Genomic DNA, 23668 nt, shown 5'->3' with positions numbered 1-23668 from the left:
GTGGGTCGAACAGGTGTAGCTCATCTCCAATCACTCCACCGGCCTCGCTCCCATGTCCCTCGGCCCCGCCCCACTCGTCACAAGGCTTTTCTCCATTTCAAATTCCCCAGTAATGTCCGATGCATGTCTGTACGATCAAAATAGGAGCCGAAACATCTACAAAAATGTGATTTGAATTCTAAGCTTTAATTGTCAGCGGTGACTTTTCAGACATGAGTCTATTCAGGTATCAGTAAACAGAAGAAAACAGAAACATCAGTGACATTCAGGATAAAAGATTAAATGCCAGAAAAACCTCAGTCATAATGCAAACTGAAACTTAGCAGGGTGTCTGGACTAATTACCTCGGTCTCTTCTATATCGAGAAAGGCAAACGGCTGCCAAAAATACTTAGAATTCTATGCCAAAGAGAATTAAATCCCCACCCTTGGACTTTAGCTTCTTAATAGTTGCCTACATCCTCATTTGTAAATTTAAGCTGTGTTGAAAATGTAGATGAATCTTATACTCACACTGTCTGCTCTTTGCTGCAGGTGATGTGACACAATGAGGTCAGATGCGTTTAATTCAATTTTTTTTTTTGCATTCATCCTGTTGTCTAAGTTGGCATGACTTTAATGATTTTGTACAGTTGTTGTACTCAAAACAAGGAATTGTGGGTAAAGACTGTACCCAGAGGACATTTTTACAGGTTGCTCTCCATATATCACGATTGATTTGAATATTCACACTTAGAGGTTTTTCCTGCAGACTTTTGTATCTTGGCATATCTGAGCACAATTTGAAACTTTACTGTGAATTTGACTCTTATGGGAAATAAAACAAAACTTCTAGCAAGAAACTGGAATTCTTTTTGTGCAATGATATAAATAAACAGATTATTTCTGTCAATTGATGGTGTCTTTTTGTGTCATGTTGGATTCTGGGTAGAGAAATGATTGTACCTGTGTAGAGGTATTCAGGCTGGTAGCTGGATTTAACGGTGAGTGTCTTGTTGTCGCCGATCTCTCTGGTTAGTAACAGGACAGAGGCGATGACTTGGAAGTTGTTGTTGCAGGAGAGGGCGATGAGGAGATGCAGGAGTAACCTCTTGCTGTGCTCAAATACCTCTGGCCGGTAATGATCCAAACCTGAGAGGACAGAGATGCACAGGTTAATTAACTGAACTGATTTGAGCATAATAGAAAAGTCAATGAAGTGGACAGGAATGAACAACATTCTGAACCTGAACTAAATTACTTTCAGTGTTCCCACTGTTGTGCAGTTGCATAACACGGGCAATGTATCACGTTTAATACACATATAATGCACAGAACACAAAATACAACAATGCAGACTTAAGTAAAAGAGTGCAATTCTTCAGGACATTTTTTTGCAAACATTTAAATTGTACAAATGTTCAGACTTGCCATGAGCACACAAATTATATGCTGTTATTTGTGATTTGAAGTTCATTAAATATGTTTAACTGACCCTTCGCAAAAAAACCCCACCCCACTTAGTTACTGTTGCTACCTCCGACAAGCTATACTGCTCTCATGCCACACATCATGTTCTCACACGGTGAAAGACATCATGGAGTCTCATCATGGTTACTTCTGGTATGAAACAAATTCCCAGCAGGGACACAAAAAAATAAGACGTTGATATTTGGTTAAATTTTTTCCAAAATGCAATGATCAATTCAACGTCTAATTTCAATGTTAATTTGATGTCCAATAACGACGGTAGCTGACATATTGATATTTGTTGTTTTTAGGTTGTGTAAACCAAAATCCAACGTTAAGTCAGTCAAATTGGCGTCAAATACTGACATCAACATGGTTTTTATTCCTAACCAAAGTGCAAAATCTGCCTGACGTCAAGTCCAACATCAACCTGACGTTATTTTGATGTCCAATGCCTGCTTGGAAAGTAACAGCCTTCCAATTTTTTATATTTTTTTATTACAACAATATATACCCTTTTGTGGCTCTTTACTGTGTCGTGACATCAATGTAGTGACTCATTTTAAGTTGCACGTGAACCGATCATCTCTTCTTCTTTACTAGTAATAGCACAAAATTAACATGAATGAACATCAGAAGGTATCATTTCAACCATGCAAAGACATCGATACACCATTTTTCAAGTTCACAACATCAATATACTCTCCTGACTGGTTTGCTGTCGGACAAAATGGCAGATTCTGCATTATGATTAGTCGGATCGCCTGTCAAACGAACTCCCTGCAAAGGGTGAATTACTGATCAAGAACTACACTAACCACAGCCCTGCAGAGAATTTCACTGATGGAGTTATCATAGGAACAAAAGTATCATAAAATAGAAACTGCCCACTCCCACAATGCATCTATAAATATCTGAATACTATAAATCAACATTTTAATGTTGTTTTCATATTATTGTGAAATACAAGTTTAAATATTTTTTTCATTCCAAATCAAAGTTTATACGTAGTGTTCTGATCCATTATTGAGCTTACAAATCTTTTTAAGGAAAAACAAAGGGCATTGAAAAAGTGAACAGTCACTGTTGCACTCTATATTTCTGGCCGAAAAACAAATTATCACAGGTGCGTCCAAAAGACATAAAGAGAAACAAGCTGTGGGCATGAGGTGCTGACGACATCAAGAGTTTGAGAGAGATAAGCCATGAGTAGTTTGAATTTCACCAGCCCACTTTTTTTCCTTCTCCTCGTTCTTCATCACAGACATTTTTCACATTTCTGTCATTTTTGTGCTTTGTTATTCAGACAGACTGCTGGGGTGAATTACAGTGGAGAATATATATATGCAGTAGACTATATGCAGTAGACCAGACCAAAGATGTGAGTGCGTTCTCACGGAGACACATCCAAACATAAACTCCCTCATATCTTTTAGCTAAAAAAGGTACAGCCTAGATCAGGGGGTTCTCCACATTTTAATAACACTGAAAAAAAGTGGGATAAAAAGGTGAGAAAGAAAAAATAAAAGAGTGCTTACCTAGGAAGAGAGCATGAAGAAGCAGCGGCAGGTGTAGAGCCCAGTCTTCTCTGACGCTGTGGTCCACCACCATCTCCGTCATGAAGATCACAGCTATGTTACACCTGCCGGCACACACGTCACAATAATAGTGTTACATACTGAAAGATGTAGATATATAATAAGACAGGGAACTGTGGCCTAGTGATCATGTGGATGATGGAAGTTCAAATCTGGCATCAATCTTGATTGCATCTCTTCTGTCCATTATTTCCCATCCTCCCTTTGCTATTTTATCTACCGAAATGGCAAAAAGGTCTAAAATAAAGTCATACAGGGTCAAACCCAGCTGTGACTGTGAATCATAGACAAATGGCTCTTCATTTGGCTTGCGCAGATCCAGACAGAAAACAAAGAGGGGAGTTTATTTTTAGCAGGTATTACTGTTGAACAATTCTGCTCAATAAATCATGAGTTTTGATGTATATCCGACTGTCTGGACAGATTTGATGAACTTGACAGATATTTTATAAAAATCCCAAATATGCTGTTGCACCATCCTTTGATGCATGCCTGACCGTCTTTACCTCCCTACTGAAAAATCATTGAATGTCAGAAGGATGCTGTTAAGAATTTTTGTCATGGTAACAGAACAACAGCTCCTCTCTTGTAACCAAAACAGAGTTGTGGGCAACTGCTGTAAAATGCTAGAACAAACTAACACAAGCGGGTTTTATGGGATTGGCTTAATAAAATCAATTCGCTGCACATGAACAAAAGCAACTCTGTAACGATGAGTTTATGGTGTGAATCCATGTATGTCTGTGTAAATGTTTTGAGAGTAGGAGGGTTGGACATTTAAGACCTTTCATAAACTCTCATTCAGTCAGACTGTATTAAAATGCAAAGGAATTCAAAGGCATAAGGAATGCTCGGGTGGTACCTGTGAAGGGGTCCCCGTGGGGTGATGGTCTCGGGCAGGTAGTCCACCAACGGGGCCCAACAGCCTCCATTCACAGGCATGGGGAGAGGCTGAGGTCTGTTACTCTCCAATACACTGATTAACCAGGCAGCATACGGAGGCAGGGGGTCATCTGTTAACACACATAATAAGAGTCAAACCTACATTACATTAAAACAGAGTTACTAGGACACCAATGTGAACAAGGTAACCAAAACACCATACCAAATACCATAATTGAATAAATTGGCATTAAATACTGACTCCAAAAAGTTGAAATATACCAGAGTGGTACAAGAAATGTAAAACTGGCACAGTTATGTAGGACACAATGGTAAAAAATTCACAGAATGCTATGAGTGACCAATCACAATCAAGTATTCCAGAAAGCTTTATAATTAGAAACATTTTGAAATGTGTCTATAGTGTTACATACAATTTAACATCAAATTAGTCAAATCATCTGAATCTGAGTCTTTATAACCAAAATAAATCAGGAAATATTTCTAAAATATTCTTGAAATGTCCACTATCATAAAGTATTGTATGTTTTTTATCTTTAAATTAATCTAATAAATTAATCATTCTAAATAAACTGATGATTTAGAATTAAAAATGATTGATCCATTAAAAATAAATAATAAATTAATACATTTTAATGAATTATTCAATTAAATTAAAGAGGAATTTCACTATGTCACTTCATATAACCATCTGGTGCGATGAGTCGATTCAGAGGGCATTATGCAATTAACTTGTCATTCATCTTGTCACTCGGCCATCAGCTGTCATGACAGGTATGTAGGCAGGACAAAAGCTGGCAGCTCCCACCCAAAACACACAAATACACATGCACAACTAGTTGACGTGCACATGCATGAGAAAATACACAGACAAAGGCATATGTCGTGACCTTAATTTCAGTACCAAATTCCTTAATACGGAGACGCATGTATTATTGGTATATATAATATGCACCAAAAGGTAAGTCACATGTACAGTTGTCAGCTGTTAGAAATTTAAAGCTGTTAAACAATGAGTATCCTTAGTCAATAGGTCAGTGTGTGGATTGACAGCTGTGAACCATCTGTTGCTCTATTCTTGTAATCTGGAGGATTACTGACTGTAACCTATAAAGTCTGGAGTTGCACACACAGCTCTGTGAACTGTAAAGTTGTCCATAACTACAACCATAATACAGGTCAGATGAAGAACTTACTCTTCTCCTCGTCGTAAGAACCTCCTGAGCTGTTGCTGTAGCGTGATTCCAGACGGTTATGAGCCCGGGCTGCATTGCTTAACCTGAGAAAATGTGTGAACAAAATACATGTTAGGGAACATAGAATGCACATGCATATTGTTAACATCTATTAATTGGCTGTTCAGTAGCTGCCTACTTAGACTGTATGTGGTGGATGAGAACTTACAGCCCATGTGTGGTGGAGAATTAGTGTATTAAAAAATTTGTTTTTTTCTTCATTTTTTTAAGGAAATCAAAGTTACGTGAAGATCTACCTCTCTTCATTCTCTCTGACGATCTTTGCCTCATCTGTCTCCTGGAAGTTTTCTTGCCCGGCTACTACCGTATTGCTGCTAGATGTTGTGCCTTTGCAAACAAAAAAAAAAACAGAATATTTAACCATTATTAGGTCAGAACCAAACATTGGGTTATAAAATTCAAAGCATTCAATACAGCACAGCTCAGGGTTCTGCAATGGGATGGACCAAAGCCATAGAACTCTCACTGCTTAGCTGAGCTAGTACTACATTTATTAGTGACTATATTTTAATAATTTACAGATTAAAGATTTTCTCTTCTGAAAGATTACATTTATTAAGAAATACATTTCTGACACTGCGGGGGGAAAAAAAAGCTGCTAACCACCCCCCAGGGATATGTGCCTCACCTGAGGCCACAACAGAGTTCTTGTTGCTGGCAACAAAGCGGTAAAACGGTGGGTTGTCACAGTGTAAGACCACTGGGTTCACCGGGTCTGTCTGCTGAAGCTCAAAGAGCAGTTCCTCCATGGTCTGAATGGTGTTGTTCCGACACAGATATATCACCACTTTCTTAATCTAAAAACAGTTTGAAACCAATTTTAGCCCATTATAAAGATCTAATGAAATTAAAAGAGTGTCCATATGTGTGTTTTCCTTACATAAGGCAGCAGTGTAGTGTCACTGCTGACTCCACACAAGCTTATGAGAAACTGCAGCGTTATTCTTAGGTTGTTACCCCACTTGTCATTGGCCACAAGAGCATTCCAGGCATTCTCCATCTCAGGACCTGGGACTTCATCTCCATACTGATGGAAAACCACACAAAAACAGCATGGTAGTTGATTGCCCAATTTTTAAGGATCCCATTTTCAACCCTTTCATTGCACTGTATTGTAGCATTGTATAATGTTAGGCAATAATTCTTGCATAAACGTTATAAATAATCATAATCCTCCTCATCCTCTTTGCAGTTTGGTAGATTCATCTGAGATATTAAAGATATCTACAGTAATTTGAGCTTTTTTCAATTGGATGGGTTGAGTCAATACCACAACTGGCTATTTACACAATGTAGTGCCTCTCACCTTTGCGGTCATGAACATGAGGTTGTTTAGGACCAGTGAGGTGGCCTGCAAAGAGCCCCAACCGTTTCCTTTGAGCCTGTGGGTGATTCCCAGGTTGTCAGACTGCTCACGAGCCTCTTCCTCTGGAGTGCACGGGCTGGAGGTTGGGGGAAGCAGTCCTGTATCAACCAGCTCTATGTTGTTCAGCCACGGCAGCAGGTAGGTCAGCATGATCTGTCTGCCGTTAGGGTGAGTGGTGGGAAACCTCTGGCTGACCTCTGCATGTGTGAAAGAATTGCGGATAAAAAAAAATGAGTAAAAATGTTTAGTGCAAGGTCAAAAGTTCAGCTGCAGAACAATAACAGAGCATGCTCAACCAGGTCTATTCTTTTGCATGAAGGTGTTTATTTGCTTTTGGTGGAGCAACAGTTTGATGACACATCCAAATATGTGGCTAACAGCTATTCCTTGTAAAGCACAAGTAAGTGTGTCACAGACACAGACATACACAACCTACCTGAGAAGAGTGGCAGGGTGAGTTCAGGATACATGCTGGCCAGCTGATTTGAGAGCTGGAAGAGGGAGACGCTGTATAGTGGCGGTAAAGGACCATGTGTGCCATATAGGATATTTCCTGATTTCTGCCCCACAATCCTCTTTGAGTAAACGGACAACTTGGACTCTAGAACCTGAATGACACAGAAGAATATATATATATTTTTAGAGCTAGCAATGTATTTATTTGTTTATTTTTGGAGGGAAAACTTGAAAAACATTACTTTCTGACACTTATAAATACAAGCATAAATAAATCTTTCAGCCACTGAAAACACAAGAAAGGCAAGTAAAAATCTGAACAAGTTATTGTAAAACAAAAAATAAAAAATCATCAAGTACCTGCATGAGCTGCATGGATATCTCGTAAATCTCTCTGCTTGTGTCAGATGACTTAAACAACACCAGATTCAAAAGGGTCACGATGTCACACGGATAATTCCTAAAAAAGAGTAAGAACAAAACACAAATGAAAAAAAAAAAAAGATCTGCTTTCTGAAAATGTCATTAAAGGTGACCATGGCAATGAAGAAGGCTCCAATTACCTGCTACCACACACAGTAGCAATAGCTTTGAAGCACCCTGAAGCGAGCTGGTATGATCCAGTGAAGCAGCGATCCACAGCCCAGTTAAAAAGATTCACCTGATCTGGGTTCAGTTCCAGGAGCAAGATAACAACCTCACAGCCCAGCCGATGCACCTGCAGCCCAGGGCGGTGATATAAACGTGATCATAAAGCAGAATTAAAGTTATCCCAATGTTCTAGTCATTAACTTCAACTTTAAATGCAAACCTAAACAAACAAGATAAAACTAATTGAAATGGTTGACAACATAGAATCAGTAGAGTCAATAAAGCAGAAAAAGCAAATAAAACAAAATGTGTTCAAAGGCCATTCCTGACAGGCTTGTTGGTTACGTTTTAATGATAGGTATTAGACCTGATAAAAAGCAGCTATAAAATTTAAACAGGAAGCCTGTTCAGCATCAACAGGTTAAGACAAAGACTACAGCTGACACATGAACTATTCCAACAATAAAAAGGAGCAAGTGAATGCTTACCCGGAGATCATGGCAGGCTAAGATATTGTCCAGCCACTTGTACAGGTATCCATCTGTAGAAAGGCCCACATTATCGAACACAGGACCACAGCATAATACCGCTGACATAGCCTGACAACAAACCATGTACACACAAAAACAAAGCATTACATCAAATAAAATCTCATAACAGAGACATACCACAGTTCCAACAGGAATAAGACTTTAAAATGAATTGTCATCATGATACTGAAATTACACACTGCTTTTAAACTTAACACACAATGTACTTCTGTCTAACAGCCCTGATCTGATCCGACACACACAGAATAGGTTTTTCACACCTTCTACTAAAAAAAAAACTAACAAAAAAAAAAAGGTCAGAGCATCATGGTACTGCCAAGTGCATGCCTTTTTGGACAAAGAGTATGTAAAGAGCTTGGGGGATTTTCCTCAAGAAACACGCCAGTTTTTAAGTGAGCATACAGGTACTTTCCAGAATGGATTTCAGATGTTTTCACTTGATTTAGTACTGCTAACATGACTGTGTCTGTTCTTCCTTCAAGTGACGTGAGCCAAAGAGACAAATGGCACCGAACAAATTCTAAACTTCATCTTTCTTAAATTACAAGATATGTCTATATGCCAAGTATGAGGCAATAAAGTCTTGATAAAATGCCTTGGCAGATTTTTAATCCAGGTTTACCTTCAAAGCGCAGTACTGGTAGCGCGTGATCTGGTGGTTGCGATCACTATAGCGGTCCAGAGGTGTGAACATGACACTGAAGGGTCCGGCCCACTGGCTGAAGAGAATGAAGAGGTGATGCCTCAAGCTCTGCTGGGGGAACAATAACCGCCTGTTGTGGACTAAAGAGAAAAACACCAAAAAAATTTATATCACTTTGCTCTCAACATGGTACAGTGTAAAACATATTTGGTCAGGCAACTTTGAAAAAAAAATAAACTGGTATTGTTCAAGGGTATGTACACTGCTACTGTACAGATGTACACATCTTTTAAGCTTTTAAATGAAGTTTCTTATTCTAACCATAAGATATAAGGTTATAAATGTCTTTACTGTCACTTTCGAGTTTGTCATATTTATTCATAAAAAATACCAATCTCATTTTTTCAGTATGTCAACACTAAACAGCCCTACCTCACAACCATCTTTTGATTCGAGAGCTAGCTGTGATGCAGGGCTTCTGGTGGGCTTATGTAGGCTGCTTGTGTGTCAGAGGGGATGTCGTGCTTTGCTGGTCTGAGGGTTTTCTTGGTCAGTCAGCACGTATTAATCAGAGCCAGAACAGTTCTATTCATAGCTCAGCTCCTGGGTCTTTAATAAGTGACTCATTCAGTGTTAGAGAGTTTTGAGACTCTGAAAAGGCGGTTTGTTTGGATAACTTTAGACACCAAGACCCATGTATCAGTGGCTCTATTATATCAGCTAAAATATCTGGCCCACTCTCATTATGACCTTTGGTATTATAGAGTATATTTGGGAGAATTTCCAGTATTCATTATACACTGGGAAAGACATTTGAGATGCTTATGCAAATTTTTAAATCCTAAAAGAGATAAAGGATATTCAAAATAATGGCTCTGTGTGTTACCTGGAACACACTGGATGAGGTTTGCCACCATTCCACTGAAATGAGCTCTCATGTCTTTCAAAATGTCCAGCTCTTTGTCATTCTCTGCTTCCAAGAGCATCCGGGTCAGATCGACATACTCTAGGAAAAGGGCTCCTAGAGCCAGGGAATCTCGTTCCAATGCCCCATTGGTACTGCAGAGAAGAAAACAGATGCACAAGGGATTTTACAAGACTGTCCCTTTCCCTTTTTAATTTAACAGAGGTCAAAGATCTGCTTTGTTGTGAAATAAGCTCAGTTTAGAAAGTTCATCCCAGGATTTAACTTCTTAAGTCAACAAAGCAGGCCTGGAGGGGAGAGTTCACCTGTCACTGATGACCCCTGAGTCAGCAAGAAGCTCAAATATACGCAGCAGCTGAAGCCGGAGCAGATCTCTCCGCTCCCTCCGCTTCTTATTCTACAGAGACAGAAAGAAAGAATGACAGAGAGAGAGTCAATTTACATCTAATAATGTGCATGAGCACTATGGACCATTACGTTATTTGTGGAGTTTCCATCGTTTCCAAAGAGCTACATTAGGACAGAGCTCTCACCTCAGGTCTCCTCTCCAGAGCTTCTTTCATAAGAGGATGGAGTTCTTCCACCAGCTCCCTATGAAAACACACAAGTATGAAATGAGAAATCAGCAGACTGAAAGCAACATAAATATAGCCTGGTGAGAGTATGGCTTTATTATGCAGTGTGCTGCTATGAATTCATAAAATCAGTATGTCTAGGGTTGAAAAATCTTTAAGTTACATTAAATAGTTTGTTCTCAGTGTTATTCTAGTATTTTCATACAAAACTGTAGGATATATATATATTTATATATATATATATATATTTTTTTTTTTGCTTACCTTTTTTCTGGTTTATGTTTATGATATATATATTATGAAATATATGAGTTTATGTTAAACTTATCTATTTTTAGGCAGGTGCCAGGGCAACATTTCCAATTTTATTGAATTCTAATATTTAAAAAAAACAACGTTTTTTTTAATTTTATGATCCTAAAAGCTTTTCATCTAATATTTATATTTTGTTTCACCTGCATTTACTCAAAACATTTTTAAATAAGTTTTTGTTATTTCAGTAGTTTATGTTAAACATATCTATTTTTAGGTAGGCGCCAAGGCAACATTTCCAATTTCATTAATTTCTAACTTTCTAAAAAAGTTGTAAAAATTCTATGATTCTAATAGCTTTTCATCTAATATTTATATATTTTTTTCACCTGCATTCAAATTACTGAAAACATTTTTAAATAGTTCTAGATTCAGTTAATAGTTACAACACTGCCTTTGTTTCAATAAACTACTAGTAGAGTCTTACGGAATCTGTAGATATCTGTCCACTTCTAAGTAACGGCACACGTCAGAATGGAATGACAGTCATCTCTGCTATTTTGTTTGACACACACATTACTCGCTGCTCTTTTCATTTGCTGTTCTCAAACACACATTTTTCATGGCTTCATCACTGTGTGTGGAAAAAGACCACAGCAGTTTCCTGAGTTCTTTGATATATTTGATGTAAATTCCCTGGTTTAAGAAGTAACCCTATGAAAACTATGAAAATCTCACACAAATGCTAAATAGCACACTGGGTTGAGAAAGAAGCTTCTTTATTAAAAACAGTACCTGAACACAAGGGAATTCGTTCGTCCAAAGCCAAGGACTAGAGACTCGGTGATCTCTAAACTCTCCGATCTCATGAGAGGAACCAGCTGTTTCAGGAGCCACGCCACTGATGGTGTGCCTATCACCTGATCAGAAACACATACGTTTTCATGACATCACAGTTCTTTCATTTTCTGAATCACGAATCACATTATTTTATAATGTACCTTGTTGTCATATGTGACACTGCCATCAGGTGTGGTAGCCATGATTTCAGGTGTAGAGGCTCTCAGGTGACCTGAACTCATGATACTAGGTTTGGCAACACCGAGGCACAATATCAGGTAATTCCTCCACAGCGTCACATAGCCATCGGCTGGACCAGGCGTGTTGGTCTTTTTGGCATAAACGGGACTGCTGTGGGGAGTCCAAAGAAAGGGGCTCAAAAATAATTTCTACTTTGGACATGAATGTCTATTCTTTAAACTATTCTTTTCTGGCATACTCGTGCAAAAAAAAAATCATCAAAACGGCAAGTTTTAAGAGTAAAGATAATGTAAATACTCACTTTGGGTCAACTAGTGGCATAAGCAGCTGTAGACGTGTGAATGCATAGGGCCAGGCATAGCTGAGCGCGGTGGAGCAGTGCTTAGGGAGGTGATCTGGCCTAAGGAAGCTATAGAGGCAGAGCACCCAGGGGTCCTTCACAGACTGAGCGAAGATCCACACGTGAGATGGGCTCTTTACATCATAGTGGCTGTTTACCAGGCGTGCGTTCCACTCTACCAGCCACTGCAGGTCCACGTGATGACTCATGGGCAGGGTGGCCTTCACAGAACACAGATTTTAATGGCTGAACTTGAGCAAGCATGCATGTGTATTAGGACTCTACAGACAGAAACATTTGTTGACTGTGTTCTATAAAAGCCTTGAGGCACAAATCAATTTTATGCAAGTAGAGGTCAATACTGAGAACGACATAAACATATGGATATACAAACAGAAACACATCCGCTGGGCTAATGGGAAATGCTTACAGAGTCAGAGAAGGCCACATGGACAAAACTTTCCAGCACGCTGGGGGCCAGTTGGTCCATAACCTCGATCATGGATTTATCGTCATCCTGAGAGAAGAATCACATGACAGTCATGAGGCTCTTGTTGAATAATGTTTACGCTGCACTAACAGGTCTAGTATTGATTAGTATCATGTCTAAAATCAATCCACTGCGTGTGTATGCATATTTAGGATTATTTCAACTGGTCAAATGTAATTCAATATATTGTCAAAAAGCTTTAGTGACAACCAAATGTTTGGCTATTATCTATACATTTTAAATTATTTTAACTATAAAACTCATTTATTTTATTTTCTGTTTAATTCTCTTTCCCCTTTCAAACTATTGTTTTTATATTATTATTTTTTTCTGTTCTGTTTTACTTGTTATATTTCTGTTCTTTTCTACTCTATTTCATTTCTCTATTCTATTGTAATTTTCTATTCTATGGATATTCTATTCTATTATCTTTTTTATTCTATGCTATCTTTTTTCTATTCTATATAGTCTTTTTATTTCTTTACCCTTTCTTTTTTTCTAATCCGATTCGGTCTTATTTGTCTAGGCTACCGTCTGTTCTATTTGTTCGAATTCTGTTTGTCAATGTCTTTTCTATTCTATTCTGTTGTATTCTGTTCTTTTTCTATTCCATCCCATCTTTTTTATTTTATGCTATCTTTCTTTCTTCACTATATTGTCCTTTTCTACAAGATTCTATTCTGTCTTTTTCTATTCTATTAGTTTTTATTATATTCTGTCTTTTTCTATAATATTTTATTCTGCCTTGTTTGGTTTAATCACTTGGTTTTGTGTTGTGTTTTTCTGGCCTAATCTACTAAAGTTCCAGCAGTTTGTTTCACCTCGGCTTGTCCGATGGCTGTAAACAGGCAGCGTATCTCTCGGAGGACGGACACAGCCAGTTTGCGGGTGCTGGTCTGGCAGGAGCACAGCAGCAGCAGGGCCAGACCCTCCACAGCGTGCAGCACCGTGGAGTGTGGACTGCGCTCGGGCGGCAGTCTGGAGCTCCCGCTGCTGTGAGTTCCCATCTGAAGTCAACAAATATATACACATACACACGATCATGCCCACAACTCCAAAGAACTGTTTATATTGGCTTAGTAAGCACAGCCAGCAAAGAGAAAATGTTCATTCAAAACGTCCAGTGGCACATAATGTTTATACCTCCGCCGAGCGTTTTCCAGGCGCTTGTATCGCCAGCCTCCACTGGGTCAGGAAATGCAGCAGCAGTTTAATAGACGAGTCCTGCAGGCCCTGCTGTGTGTCCTGCACTTCACGCAGCAGGAAGTTAGTGTACCCGAACAGCACATCTTCTCTCCAGTCGGAGAAGTCTAGCAGAAGACTCTGCAGCGAATTCTGGGCAATGAGTCTGAGTTCGTCATCCATGTGGACCGTCAGCCTGCAAAATGCAAAGAGAAAAACAATCAGTGATAATTATAGCTTTTTATTGGAAGGTGCATTTTTCAGTCAAAGGGTGCGTGGTGAACCTCACCTGGCCAAGAGATCGATGAGCTCAATTTTGGACAGGCCGTCTGGTAGGATACGGGGAATAGCCGCAACACACGTCCGGAACAAGTCAATCTTCGGTTTTCTCTCACCCCTGACCCGAGAGAGAAGGGATGAGTTATGGAAAAGTAAACAATGTGAGAAACAAAAGGAAACAGGAAAAAAAGAGAATGTCAAACTGTCTGAACAGGGTGTGTGGGCTGGATGTGACTCATACAGTATGTTGTCTGGTTGTGAGCTTTCCCTTCACCCACTCATGTTACACTAATAGGTAGAGACAGGCCAGAAACAGTTGCTTACGTGATCATGTCCTCAGGTTCCTTGTTAAGCATCTGGGCATTGGTGAGCATCATGCAGCGGCCCACCTCTTTGTCCAAGTGCCTCAGGATGTTATCAATGGCCTTCCTGACCTGGGAGTAATACAGTGCCATACCTGCAGGGAACAGCATAAACAATCCACACTATAAAAAAACTGTAAGATACACAACAAACTCAAGCACACACAAGCAGGTGTTTGCAATATCAGTGGCCTGACCTATAAGTTTAGCTTCCTCCTCAGTTAGAGTTTTGCTGAGGTAGGTTTTTTTCTTCTTCAGAGTGTTCCCAGAAGGCAAAGTGGCCCCTGTGTTCGGCATGGGTGGTTCACCATCTTTCTGCTGCAGGTTATCGGCTATGACAAGGAATGCTCTCAGAGCAATGTTCATTCTCTGGACATACACCACACAAATACAAGAAAATAAACCAAATATGCATTTCTCATGACAAGATCTCAACTCAGTCTACTGGGATGAATGCATTTGTATGAGTTTACTCTGCAAATCACATTCTATTTTAATTCTATAATTATTATTTCTTGAGCTTTTTAGGAAGAATTTATAATTAAGCTTTACGTAAAAACATTTGAGCATTTGAAGCAAACATGTGGGGGTGTGTGTTTGAGAATAAACATTACCTCTGGATTTAAACTGAAAGCTTTGGCTGATTTTCCAACACTCAGCAGATCACATATTATTTCTTTCATTGCAAAATCCAGCCTTTCCTTTAGTAAGGAGAGAAACAAAGAGGATATTGCTGTGTGTTATTTAATAACGCCCTGACACAGAAGCATAGATGTGCAGCTAATATTTTCTTAGATGCTTATCAGGTGTACAAAGGGGTGTGGGTGTCAAACCTGGGCGATGAACTGAATTATCTTGACAAATATGTTGAGTGGCATGTCTCTGGGAACGACGCTCCGTGAACCCTTAGGGAACAGCGTTGATATGATTGAGGTGAGGCGGCTGGAATGGATAAAAAGGTCAAAACGTCATCTTAACAGATGTCAATCATCAGAATCAACATCATCAAATCTTACTCTTCATCATCACTGGCAGTGTAATGCATTTGAAATATCCATTATATTTCTTATATCAGAAATCTATTTCTTGAATTGTGACTTGTACTGCATGTTTCTGATTTTCAGTACGCTACCTCTGTGTTGCAGTGTTGCTTTCACATTTGATTCGGATCATGTAGACCCACAGCAGCCGATAGAGAGATTCAAGTGCCACCCGGGCCATTTTATGGTCTTTGTTCTGAAAGAAGAGCACTTTGCTGTAATTTCCATTTACGTTCCTGTGATGCATCTAATAAATTATGATCACCAAATATGTGCACTTTTTAAACTTCTGTATAATTTCCACTAATTCCATAATTTGCATTAGTTCAACAATAAAAATCTTCAAACAACAGATCAGCTTAAAATAAAGAAAAAAAAGAAAAATTACATAATAAATATTTATAAAAATTATAATAAATGAACATTTATATATATATATATATAAAATGAATAGATTTGTAATATATATTTTAACACATTTAATTATATTATTGGTATATCAATAAATGTATCCTATTGTAAGGATGTTTATATATTTTACTGGCAAGGCAAATATACGGATTAAAATTATTTTTACTGCAATTTTCTATACTTTGAAACTGTCTGTAACAAACAGGATCTTTTTCCTACAGGTCAAAACCTTCATTACATAACAAGTCAGCAGCTCTCAGACTAACTGCAGCAGACCGCTGCAAGCACAACACGACAACTGCCATAGACGCAGAGACACTGAGAGATAACAGAAATCAGATTAAAAGCTGAAAGCTTGAAAGAAAGATCCAGCATCTTGTTAAACATCATTGCCAGAAGGTCTCTCAGTGCTGCACTTCGTGGTTGTTATTTTGTACCTTCTTTTTCTTGCCCCGACTCATTTCATTCATTCTTTCACTCTGCCTCTCTCACATCCCTACACAGGTATAAAGACTGAATTTCTACAGAATGTACAATGAGATGTTAAGCTAATGATAAAGGATTCTCCTGTCCTACCTGCCTCCCTCCTCTTCAAGGAAGCATAACATTCCTACAGTCTGCTGCCTTCCCTCTGCATTTCAGACATTTTTTAACAGCTATTTGCTTGTAACTGCTGCCACTTTAAATATCTGTGCACTTGACTGATGGTCTCCAATGATTAAAAGAACATGCGATCACATGATGCTTACACAACTGCCTTGCACAACAAAACTGCATTCATTTTTTCATGTGATCTGTTATCCATAATCTGACGTCATCTCAGGTCTATTGTATCACACAAGCTTTGTGGATCACAAAGACTCACTTTCAGGTTGGACAAGCAGTTGTTGAGGAAGACGTGCCATCTGTTTAGAAAGATTTGCTTCTGGCTCACACACAGCAGACATGTTACCAATGGATACAGAGCCTGAGAAAGAAAAAAAAGACAGATCAATGATTACACAAGTCCTTAACAAGAATTGTATAATTTGAAAACTGCTCAAAGTCAGCGAATCACTCTAGAACAAAGTGTATTCAAACTCTCTCTCCCCACATCTCTTTATATCTGAAACAATTCAGACACACACAAATTCCTACTGAGATCATTATTAATCATGGTAACCACAATACCTATCAAAAAAATATAGTTTGAACAGGTCGAAGCTATTCAAAAAGTGATTAAAATACCCATAAAAACAGGTTTTTAAATATTCTCAGACAGCTTAAAGCAGGTATGAATTTAATAGTGTAAAAAATAATTGAGGCAGCCATATTGCTATGGTTTCATTAAAATATTTGCCAAGAAAATGACTGATGGCACATTTACTGTTAGTAATTTCATTACTGTAAATGATTTAAAAATTTCACATTATTTATTTAAGTGTATACAGGAATTTTTGGGTTGAGAACTACACTTTGAGAAGCACTGCTCTCTGACATATTTCAGAAAGTACTTTGCTGTCATCATAATTTTCCACTTGAGTTGTTATCTTTAAGTTGGATTGCAAAATATTTAGCGGCAATTTGTGGCAAACAAATAAACTGAAACGCTGCCCTTAAACTAGAATGTCAAAACTCACACACATCACACAGCTATTGTGTTCCACAGGTTAGAAATGTATCAAATAAACAGTTGTTATGCTAAGTTTTGAAAATGTGAAAAACTATTTTTAGAGATGGACTATTTAAAACATCACAGACAGCAAAAACATGTCAGCTATGAGCCAATTACTGTTGATGCATCTCTCTCTACTGCTCTCAAGCATGGGAAAAGAGAGCCAGACTTGCCAGAGAGTGTTTCTTCCTGGATGACAGGTCTAATGTTGTATCATACAGCGTTTCCACAAAGTTCCTCAAACAGGGCACGTTCACCTCATTCTTTACCGTCTGAAGAGAAACATCGTGTTGAATACGAATTACAGTTTAAAATGTAAACCTGCATACAGTATTCTGTAAACTTTTTCTTACTCAAACAAATTCTAACTTAGTGCATAAATAAAAATACATTGAAATATTTAAACATTCAAATACTTAGCTTGGCAGTGTTTACTGCAGCAAAGACAGCTTTACTTACTGCGGCTACAGGGACGAGTATCTCTACGAAGAGTCCAGCCAGAGAGTGTTTAATGTCCTTATCTTTCACCTCCAAGAAATACTGAGCACACTCCTATAAACATATAAGAGTACAAGAGAAAGATTTTTATTTATCATAGTGTACACTGTTTGTCAATTAAAATAAAACATTTGTAGTATTGATTTGGTGTGTACCTGCATAAACTGGAAAGACGCTTCAAAATCTTCCACTGGGTACATTTTAATACGAAAGAACTTGACCCCCATAATGAGGCTGATGGTGCTCTGGAGAACATACGGGCTCTGCTCTTTCTGCCTGAGCTCCTTCAACTCTGAGATGAACTTCTTCCTCACTGCAGGAAACCTGGGAAGAATGGAAAGGTATTCATATTTCAAAAATAATAATAATAATACTGCTAAATAAATATAATAATAAAAATATAGCAAAACAGTAAAGTCTTGGTTTGATTCCCTTTATCCTGCAGTTGTGATTTAACTACAAGCTGTTGCTTGTTTATAGATATTTGCATAATATATGTTATGATAAATTGCTTATGATGTTCCTCATTTGTAGGTCAAAATGAGAAAATGTAAATTTATGCTGAAGCTAAAAACAACGAGACGGGTAAAGATGTGTACATAATTTTAGACATGGGTCTACATGTGTACATAATTTTTTAAAAACTACAGACAGTATATTTATTTATATATATTTATTTTTATGCATTATATGATTTTAAAAACTTTGCTATGTGTACTGCGTTAAGCTAACTGAGATTTGTTATAGCACTAGCATATCATTGCTTTTTTGTTGATTTTGATTGCTTCCATTGGCATCTCTTTGGATAAAAGCGTCTGCTAAATGACTAAATGTAAATGTAATGTATAAAAAAAAGTTTCCTGCCTAAAACGCATGCCCCACCTACCTTCAGATTGACAAAAATCCATTCAAAATTTACTAAACTCAAAACTCAAAAAAACAAACAAACAATAAACCACACAAGTCACATCTTGTCTATTCAGTACTTGTCTTTTATTTAATTGTCTTCAACTAAAGGCTTTTCTCAATATTCATTACGTATGCTACCAACTGCAATTAATAATAATCAGAATATCAGTAAATTCATTCAATCAAATTGCAATAAGAAGACCATGTTTAACTCCATTCCACCAAAGTCAGCAGATTCAGTTTGGCCGGGACTTGGATGTTTCTGGTACACATGTGTTAGGGAGTGTTTGTGTGTTTGTGAGTTCACTCTGACAGAGGGAGAGATCTTCAGCCCAATATTTAGAAAGGCATCTGGAGGAGGAATAGGGAGGCATCTCTCTCTGCAAGACTCGATGTTTGTTTTAGGTGAGCTACAAACCAACTGGCTACTTTCCCACTCAGAGAAATAAAGCAACCATGTGTATTTGCACTGTACAAACTGTTTGACTGAATTATGCTATTTATCACGTACTGCACTGAGGAGAAGAACAGACCCATGCATACCTAACATGTCGTTCGACTTCTACAAACACATGTAGACTCCAGAGTTTTAAGACTTCCTTATTATTAGTTCAGCCACAAGGACATTTTTCACACTATTAAATATGGAAAGAGCTAGGCCATTACTGTCAGTACTGGCGCTCTCACACTGATAGGGAGACACTGATGGAGCGTCCTGTGAACATGACGAGACGTCTTATCTATCAGGGTAATGGGCTCCCATTAGTGTTTCATCTAACACTAGACACTCTGTCACAGGAAGAAGAATGCCGCCATCATGTTGGGTTTGAAACCAGGTCGCTGGCTTCAAGAGGAATCATGGAGCCATCTATTTCAAGGTGAGGTGGGAATTTTAAAGCAAACGCATGTGGTTTTACCGTGGTGGCCCAACACAACCTCAAGCAAAAATGGTTTCACTGGTCCAAAATCTCACTCCACATAACTGTATATTAAACTCTAAATATGTTCTGATTTTGCTGCTTCATAATTTACCTGGACTGAGCAACGACACCGACAACCTCTGCATACAGATCAGCCACTATGTGCATGTTAGTTGTGTTTGGCCCAAGGTACCTGCAGGACAGAGAAAGACCATCATTTTTTTACTTGGCTTAACAGCACTTACATTTGCAGTGAGTACACTCGACTGAGGGAAAATTAAAATGATGTAAAATGCTTATTAGGCAGATTTATGCAGGAGTGTTATGGATTATGGTGGATGGAGGAAATAACTTGAGTGGATCGTTACCCTTCTTTGTACTTAAAGTGTTTGAAGGCCAGGTTAATGACTTCCTGAATCAGGCCGTCCAGAAGAGGGTGAAGAGGGATCTACAAAGTAAGCCAGAAAAAGAAAGAGTAAATATTAAATATTATAAAATATAATTAAATAATGAATTTCATTAATTGATATATTTATTTATTACGTTATATTAAATAAGTAGAATAAAAAATGTAAATGATTAAATCAAATTTGATTATTATTTTTTTTTACCTGTTTTAAAACCTCAATAAGCACCAGTGAGAATATGAAGTCTATTGCTAAATCCCTCCTTTCCATCAGATAATCTTTCTGCTGTTCATCACTGAAAGAGAGAGCGAACAAGAAACTGAATAAATCACATTTTGATAAACAATCACTGCTTGCTTAAGTCAATAACATAAATATGCTTCCGGGGTTTGTGCCATGTGAGCTTCTGAAATCTCTATGGCCTCTATTTGATTCTGAAGCACTGATGTAACCAAACCTAACTGCCAATAGTGATATTTGATTATGGTCTGCGGAAATGAGATCGCATATAACTGCTGAGGAATTTATTCCTTTACTTTCCCACTAATATGTGACAAATATTTCTAAAATACAATATTAAAAAACATTATTGTGAAAGTAGGCTTAAATAAAAATGTCCACAGGAAAAAGATCCACCAGACGATACTAATCTTGTTAGCCCATCTATTCAAAAACAGCCAATCATCACAGCCCTTTTGCTATTACTGGCCTAATGTCAGATGAGCTGCTGTGCAGTGCACTGCATTAGAGATTGTATTTCATAAGAAGAAGGCAAGGCTTCCTGACGACAGGCATCAATCCCACGCTTCCATCCACACTAGATCACACATACATAAACACACAAATATACAGGATCCTATTATCACACTTATGCAACAGACATTAAATCAGATTAAATTGATTTAAAGAGCAGATACCTGATTTTGTGTGCTCTATTTTTATCTCAAGTATACTCTATAGACAGGGTTAAAACTGACCAAACATTTCACCATACCCTATATAACAGTCTTATTTTGTCTAAGAAGAGTTTACAAATTTTAAAGTTTTAAAAATACTTCAGAGAGGTAAATGTGACTTTGGTAATCTTGGTGAAGATTAGCAACTAGTAACTTTAAATCTTGGTGGAGACTCACTTTTTGGACTTGGTGTTTGCACGTGGGCGGTACTCATGGGACTCGTCTTCCAAGCCGTTCTGTCTTTTATACCAGTCAAACAGCGTCCGCAGGATGGAGGGAAGACAATACTCAGCAAGAGAGCTCATAGTGCTGATCAGCTGTGGGGAAACATAGGAATTGACTTCAGGAAACTGTTTATCATCTGTCACACCACTAATTGTACTGCTTACTGAATTTAGTATAAAAAATAGTATGTGAAACAGTATGCAGCATCCATATTTTAACAACCGACGTCATCTGGGTAATTTAAATTTTCAGACAATTTACATGTTGTGCATAGTGCTTAATTTAAAAAACAGTGTGTAGTAAGGTATGGCCAACATTGCTTTAATGTGCCCAATATAAAAGACTCAATGTATTGTACTAGACTGTAATGCTACATTTCAACTTGTATTATATATAGTATACAATATAGATACCCTAAATAATATATGAAATAAGAATTAGTGTGTTATAAATCATAGTATGTTGAAATGATTGTCCCAAAAGATCTAAAGAAAGTAACCTGGCTAATATTCCCCACCGTCTACCCATTACGCTTTAGAGAAGGATTCAGTAGTATGTCCAAAAACATGTCAATTCTTCTTCTGCACACTCAAAAAAAAATTCTACAGAAAATGAATACATACTTTTAGGGCATACTGTAGCTTAACTAGGCAAATTGAGATGCAGTATAAATGAAATGATATTATGGATGGTATTCGGGTCAACAGAAAACAGACAGAATTTAGATCCAGGGAGTGGATACAGTCATACAAGCTGAGCTAAACCAAATAGAGGAAGGGAGGGGTGTTTGGGCAGAGACGGCCTGGTATTCCCCCCAATCACTGTGAGATATTAATGCACAAACACACGTTCAGACTGCTTAAGAATTCAGTACACAGGGGTAAAGTCAGGACAGCATTGCACCAACTATAGGAATGCTATTCTTAGGGTCTGACTGACGATTACTACCAAATCTACCAAAAGATAGGGGCAAGAAAAATAGGATAGTATGGCAGCAGATCATTTATTCTTTTACAACATTACTTTTTCATTTCTAGAGCTATCAATTATTGATGGAAAGCAAACAAAAACAAATCTACAGCCCTGATTGTTTAATTGTGAGTGTGTATCAGGCAGGATAAAAGTCTTAAATGCCAGGAAGGATATGGAAAATGTCACTTGATCTCACCTGATCAAACTGTGGGTCTTCTCCTCTTTGTAGAGACTTGGTGAGGGGCTTTTCCTGCAGAGCATCAAAAACAACTTAAGAGTCATAGATTCCCAGCCAGAAAACAAGTTTTATTTTGTAATGAATGAACTTGTAACAACATATAATCAATGGAATCTGCACTCGAAAACCTTTACAGACTTCAGACTTCATTCACCAAGTTCTTGAGTGTTTATTAACTTTTCCCCCCCGCCATTGACATCATTTTCCATAATTTATGAGAAAACGCTCCCTAGCCATTGACTGAATTCTTTGGCTTTCCGTGTTCTCACTGCTATATGATAGGGGGCGCTATTAAACATATTCTGAATAAGTACAGAATCTCCAGCTCAAAACACAAGTGAAGAAGCAGCATAAACAGGTGACAGCACATGTAAGCAGATGCATATAAAAAATAATGTGATTATCAAACTTTAAACAGCATATAAATCAAAACTTCCATCTCAGCTTTTTGTACACAATGTTGCTTTTTTTAATTAAACATATTAACATTTAATTGTTCATAAAAAAGCAGAGGCTCTATTCTTTCTTTTGACATATTGTATGTTCAGATATTCCTACAGAAAAATATACTGGGTGCCAAGAAAATGTTGTGAAAATGATCAAAAATGTTGCCAGTGACTGGCAACTTAAAAATGAAAAAGAAAAAAAAAAAGCTGTCAGAGAAAGAGTTAACTTTAGGATCTAATTTGAATTAGGCTTCAGCTGCCAATAAAACTAGTACTCTCAGTTTTTTTCAGTTTTTGTTGATCACTTTATTCCATGTTTTCACTCCAAAATCTGTGTAACAAATGTAAAAAAGCTTGTATTGGTGTGCCTATAGCTCACGTGAGCATTAGCAATGATTGAAAGAGGTCAGTGACGACTCTTATACTGATTCTTAGCACTAATACAACTGTAATCCTCTGAACTTAATCGGAATATGCCACAGCTTTAATGTGCAGGCGTGGGAAAGAGGCCCTTGACGCCAAGTGAACAATTTAAATGGGGTTGGGTCTGAAGGTCAAATCAAGTGATTAACCCCATAACACACAGACACACTTGTAGACACACGCACACACACTTTCAGGTCAACAAGGGTGGACATGGTCAAAGGAGAGCAGGGATTCTACCAACAGGTTGAATATAGATGTCTAGGTAGGGTGACCACCTGCTAATAAGCCCAAGGGGGGACAAGGGATAT

At 37.9% G+C, this 23668-nt stretch overlaps 1 protein-coding gene across 5 annotated transcripts in view; it reads right to left on the bottom strand.

Moving 5' to 3' along the window:
* The window catches only part of LOC132127459 (protein furry homolog), a 61289-nt gene that overhangs the window by 17184 nt on the left and 20437 nt on the right, over positions 1-23668 (bottom strand). For all 5 annotated transcript variants that reach the window (XM_059539348.1, XM_059539347.1, XM_059539349.1 and 2 more), the window contains exons 3-39: positions 22447-22500; positions 21231-21370; positions 20302-20392; positions 20059-20138; positions 19803-19883; positions 18017-18185; positions 17823-17915; positions 17537-17635; positions 16575-16676; positions 15391-15494; positions 15092-15200; positions 14873-14959; positions 14456-14627; positions 14221-14353; positions 13907-14014; positions 13579-13813; positions 13257-13442; positions 12376-12462; positions 11907-12166; positions 11566-11755; positions 11360-11484; positions 10271-10328; positions 10043-10134; positions 9699-9871; positions 8792-8952; positions 8107-8217; positions 7591-7745; positions 7388-7487; positions 7008-7179; positions 6512-6768; positions 6086-6232; positions 5834-6002; positions 5442-5532; positions 5146-5228; positions 3909-4059; positions 2987-3090; positions 945-1130 (exon numbers count right to left, since the gene is read on the bottom strand). In XM_059539348.1, the coding sequence (XP_059395331.1) occupies positions 945-1130; positions 2987-3090; positions 3909-4059; positions 5146-5228; positions 5442-5532; positions 5834-6002; positions 6086-6232; positions 6512-6768; positions 7008-7179; positions 7388-7487; positions 7591-7745; positions 8107-8217; positions 8792-8952; positions 9699-9871; positions 10043-10134; positions 10271-10328; positions 11360-11484; positions 11566-11755; positions 11907-12166; positions 12376-12462; positions 13257-13442; positions 13579-13813; positions 13907-14014; positions 14221-14353; positions 14456-14627; positions 14873-14959; positions 15092-15200; positions 15391-15494; positions 16575-16676; positions 17537-17635; positions 17823-17915; positions 18017-18185; positions 19803-19883; positions 20059-20138; positions 20302-20392; positions 21231-21370; positions 22447-22500 (4915 nt within the window). The remainder of the gene's footprint in view (positions 1-944; positions 1131-2986; positions 3091-3908; positions 4060-5145; positions 5229-5441; positions 5533-5833; positions 6003-6085; positions 6233-6511; positions 6769-7007; positions 7180-7387; positions 7488-7590; positions 7746-8106; positions 8218-8791; positions 8953-9698; positions 9872-10042; positions 10135-10270; positions 10329-11359; positions 11485-11565; positions 11756-11906; positions 12167-12375; positions 12463-13256; positions 13443-13578; positions 13814-13906; positions 14015-14220; positions 14354-14455; positions 14628-14872; positions 14960-15091; positions 15201-15390; positions 15495-16574; positions 16677-17536; positions 17636-17822; positions 17916-18016; positions 18186-19802; positions 19884-20058; positions 20139-20301; positions 20393-21230; positions 21371-22446; positions 22501-23668) is intronic.

Source organism: Carassius carassius, chromosome 45 (assembly GCF_963082965.1).
Source record: "Carassius carassius chromosome 45, fCarCar2.1, whole genome shotgun sequence".
NCBI lineage: Eukaryota > Metazoa > Chordata > Actinopteri > Cypriniformes > Cyprinidae > Carassius > Carassius carassius.
Note: the sequence above shows the minus strand (reverse complement) of the source record. Positions and strands in the feature narration are given on the sequence as shown.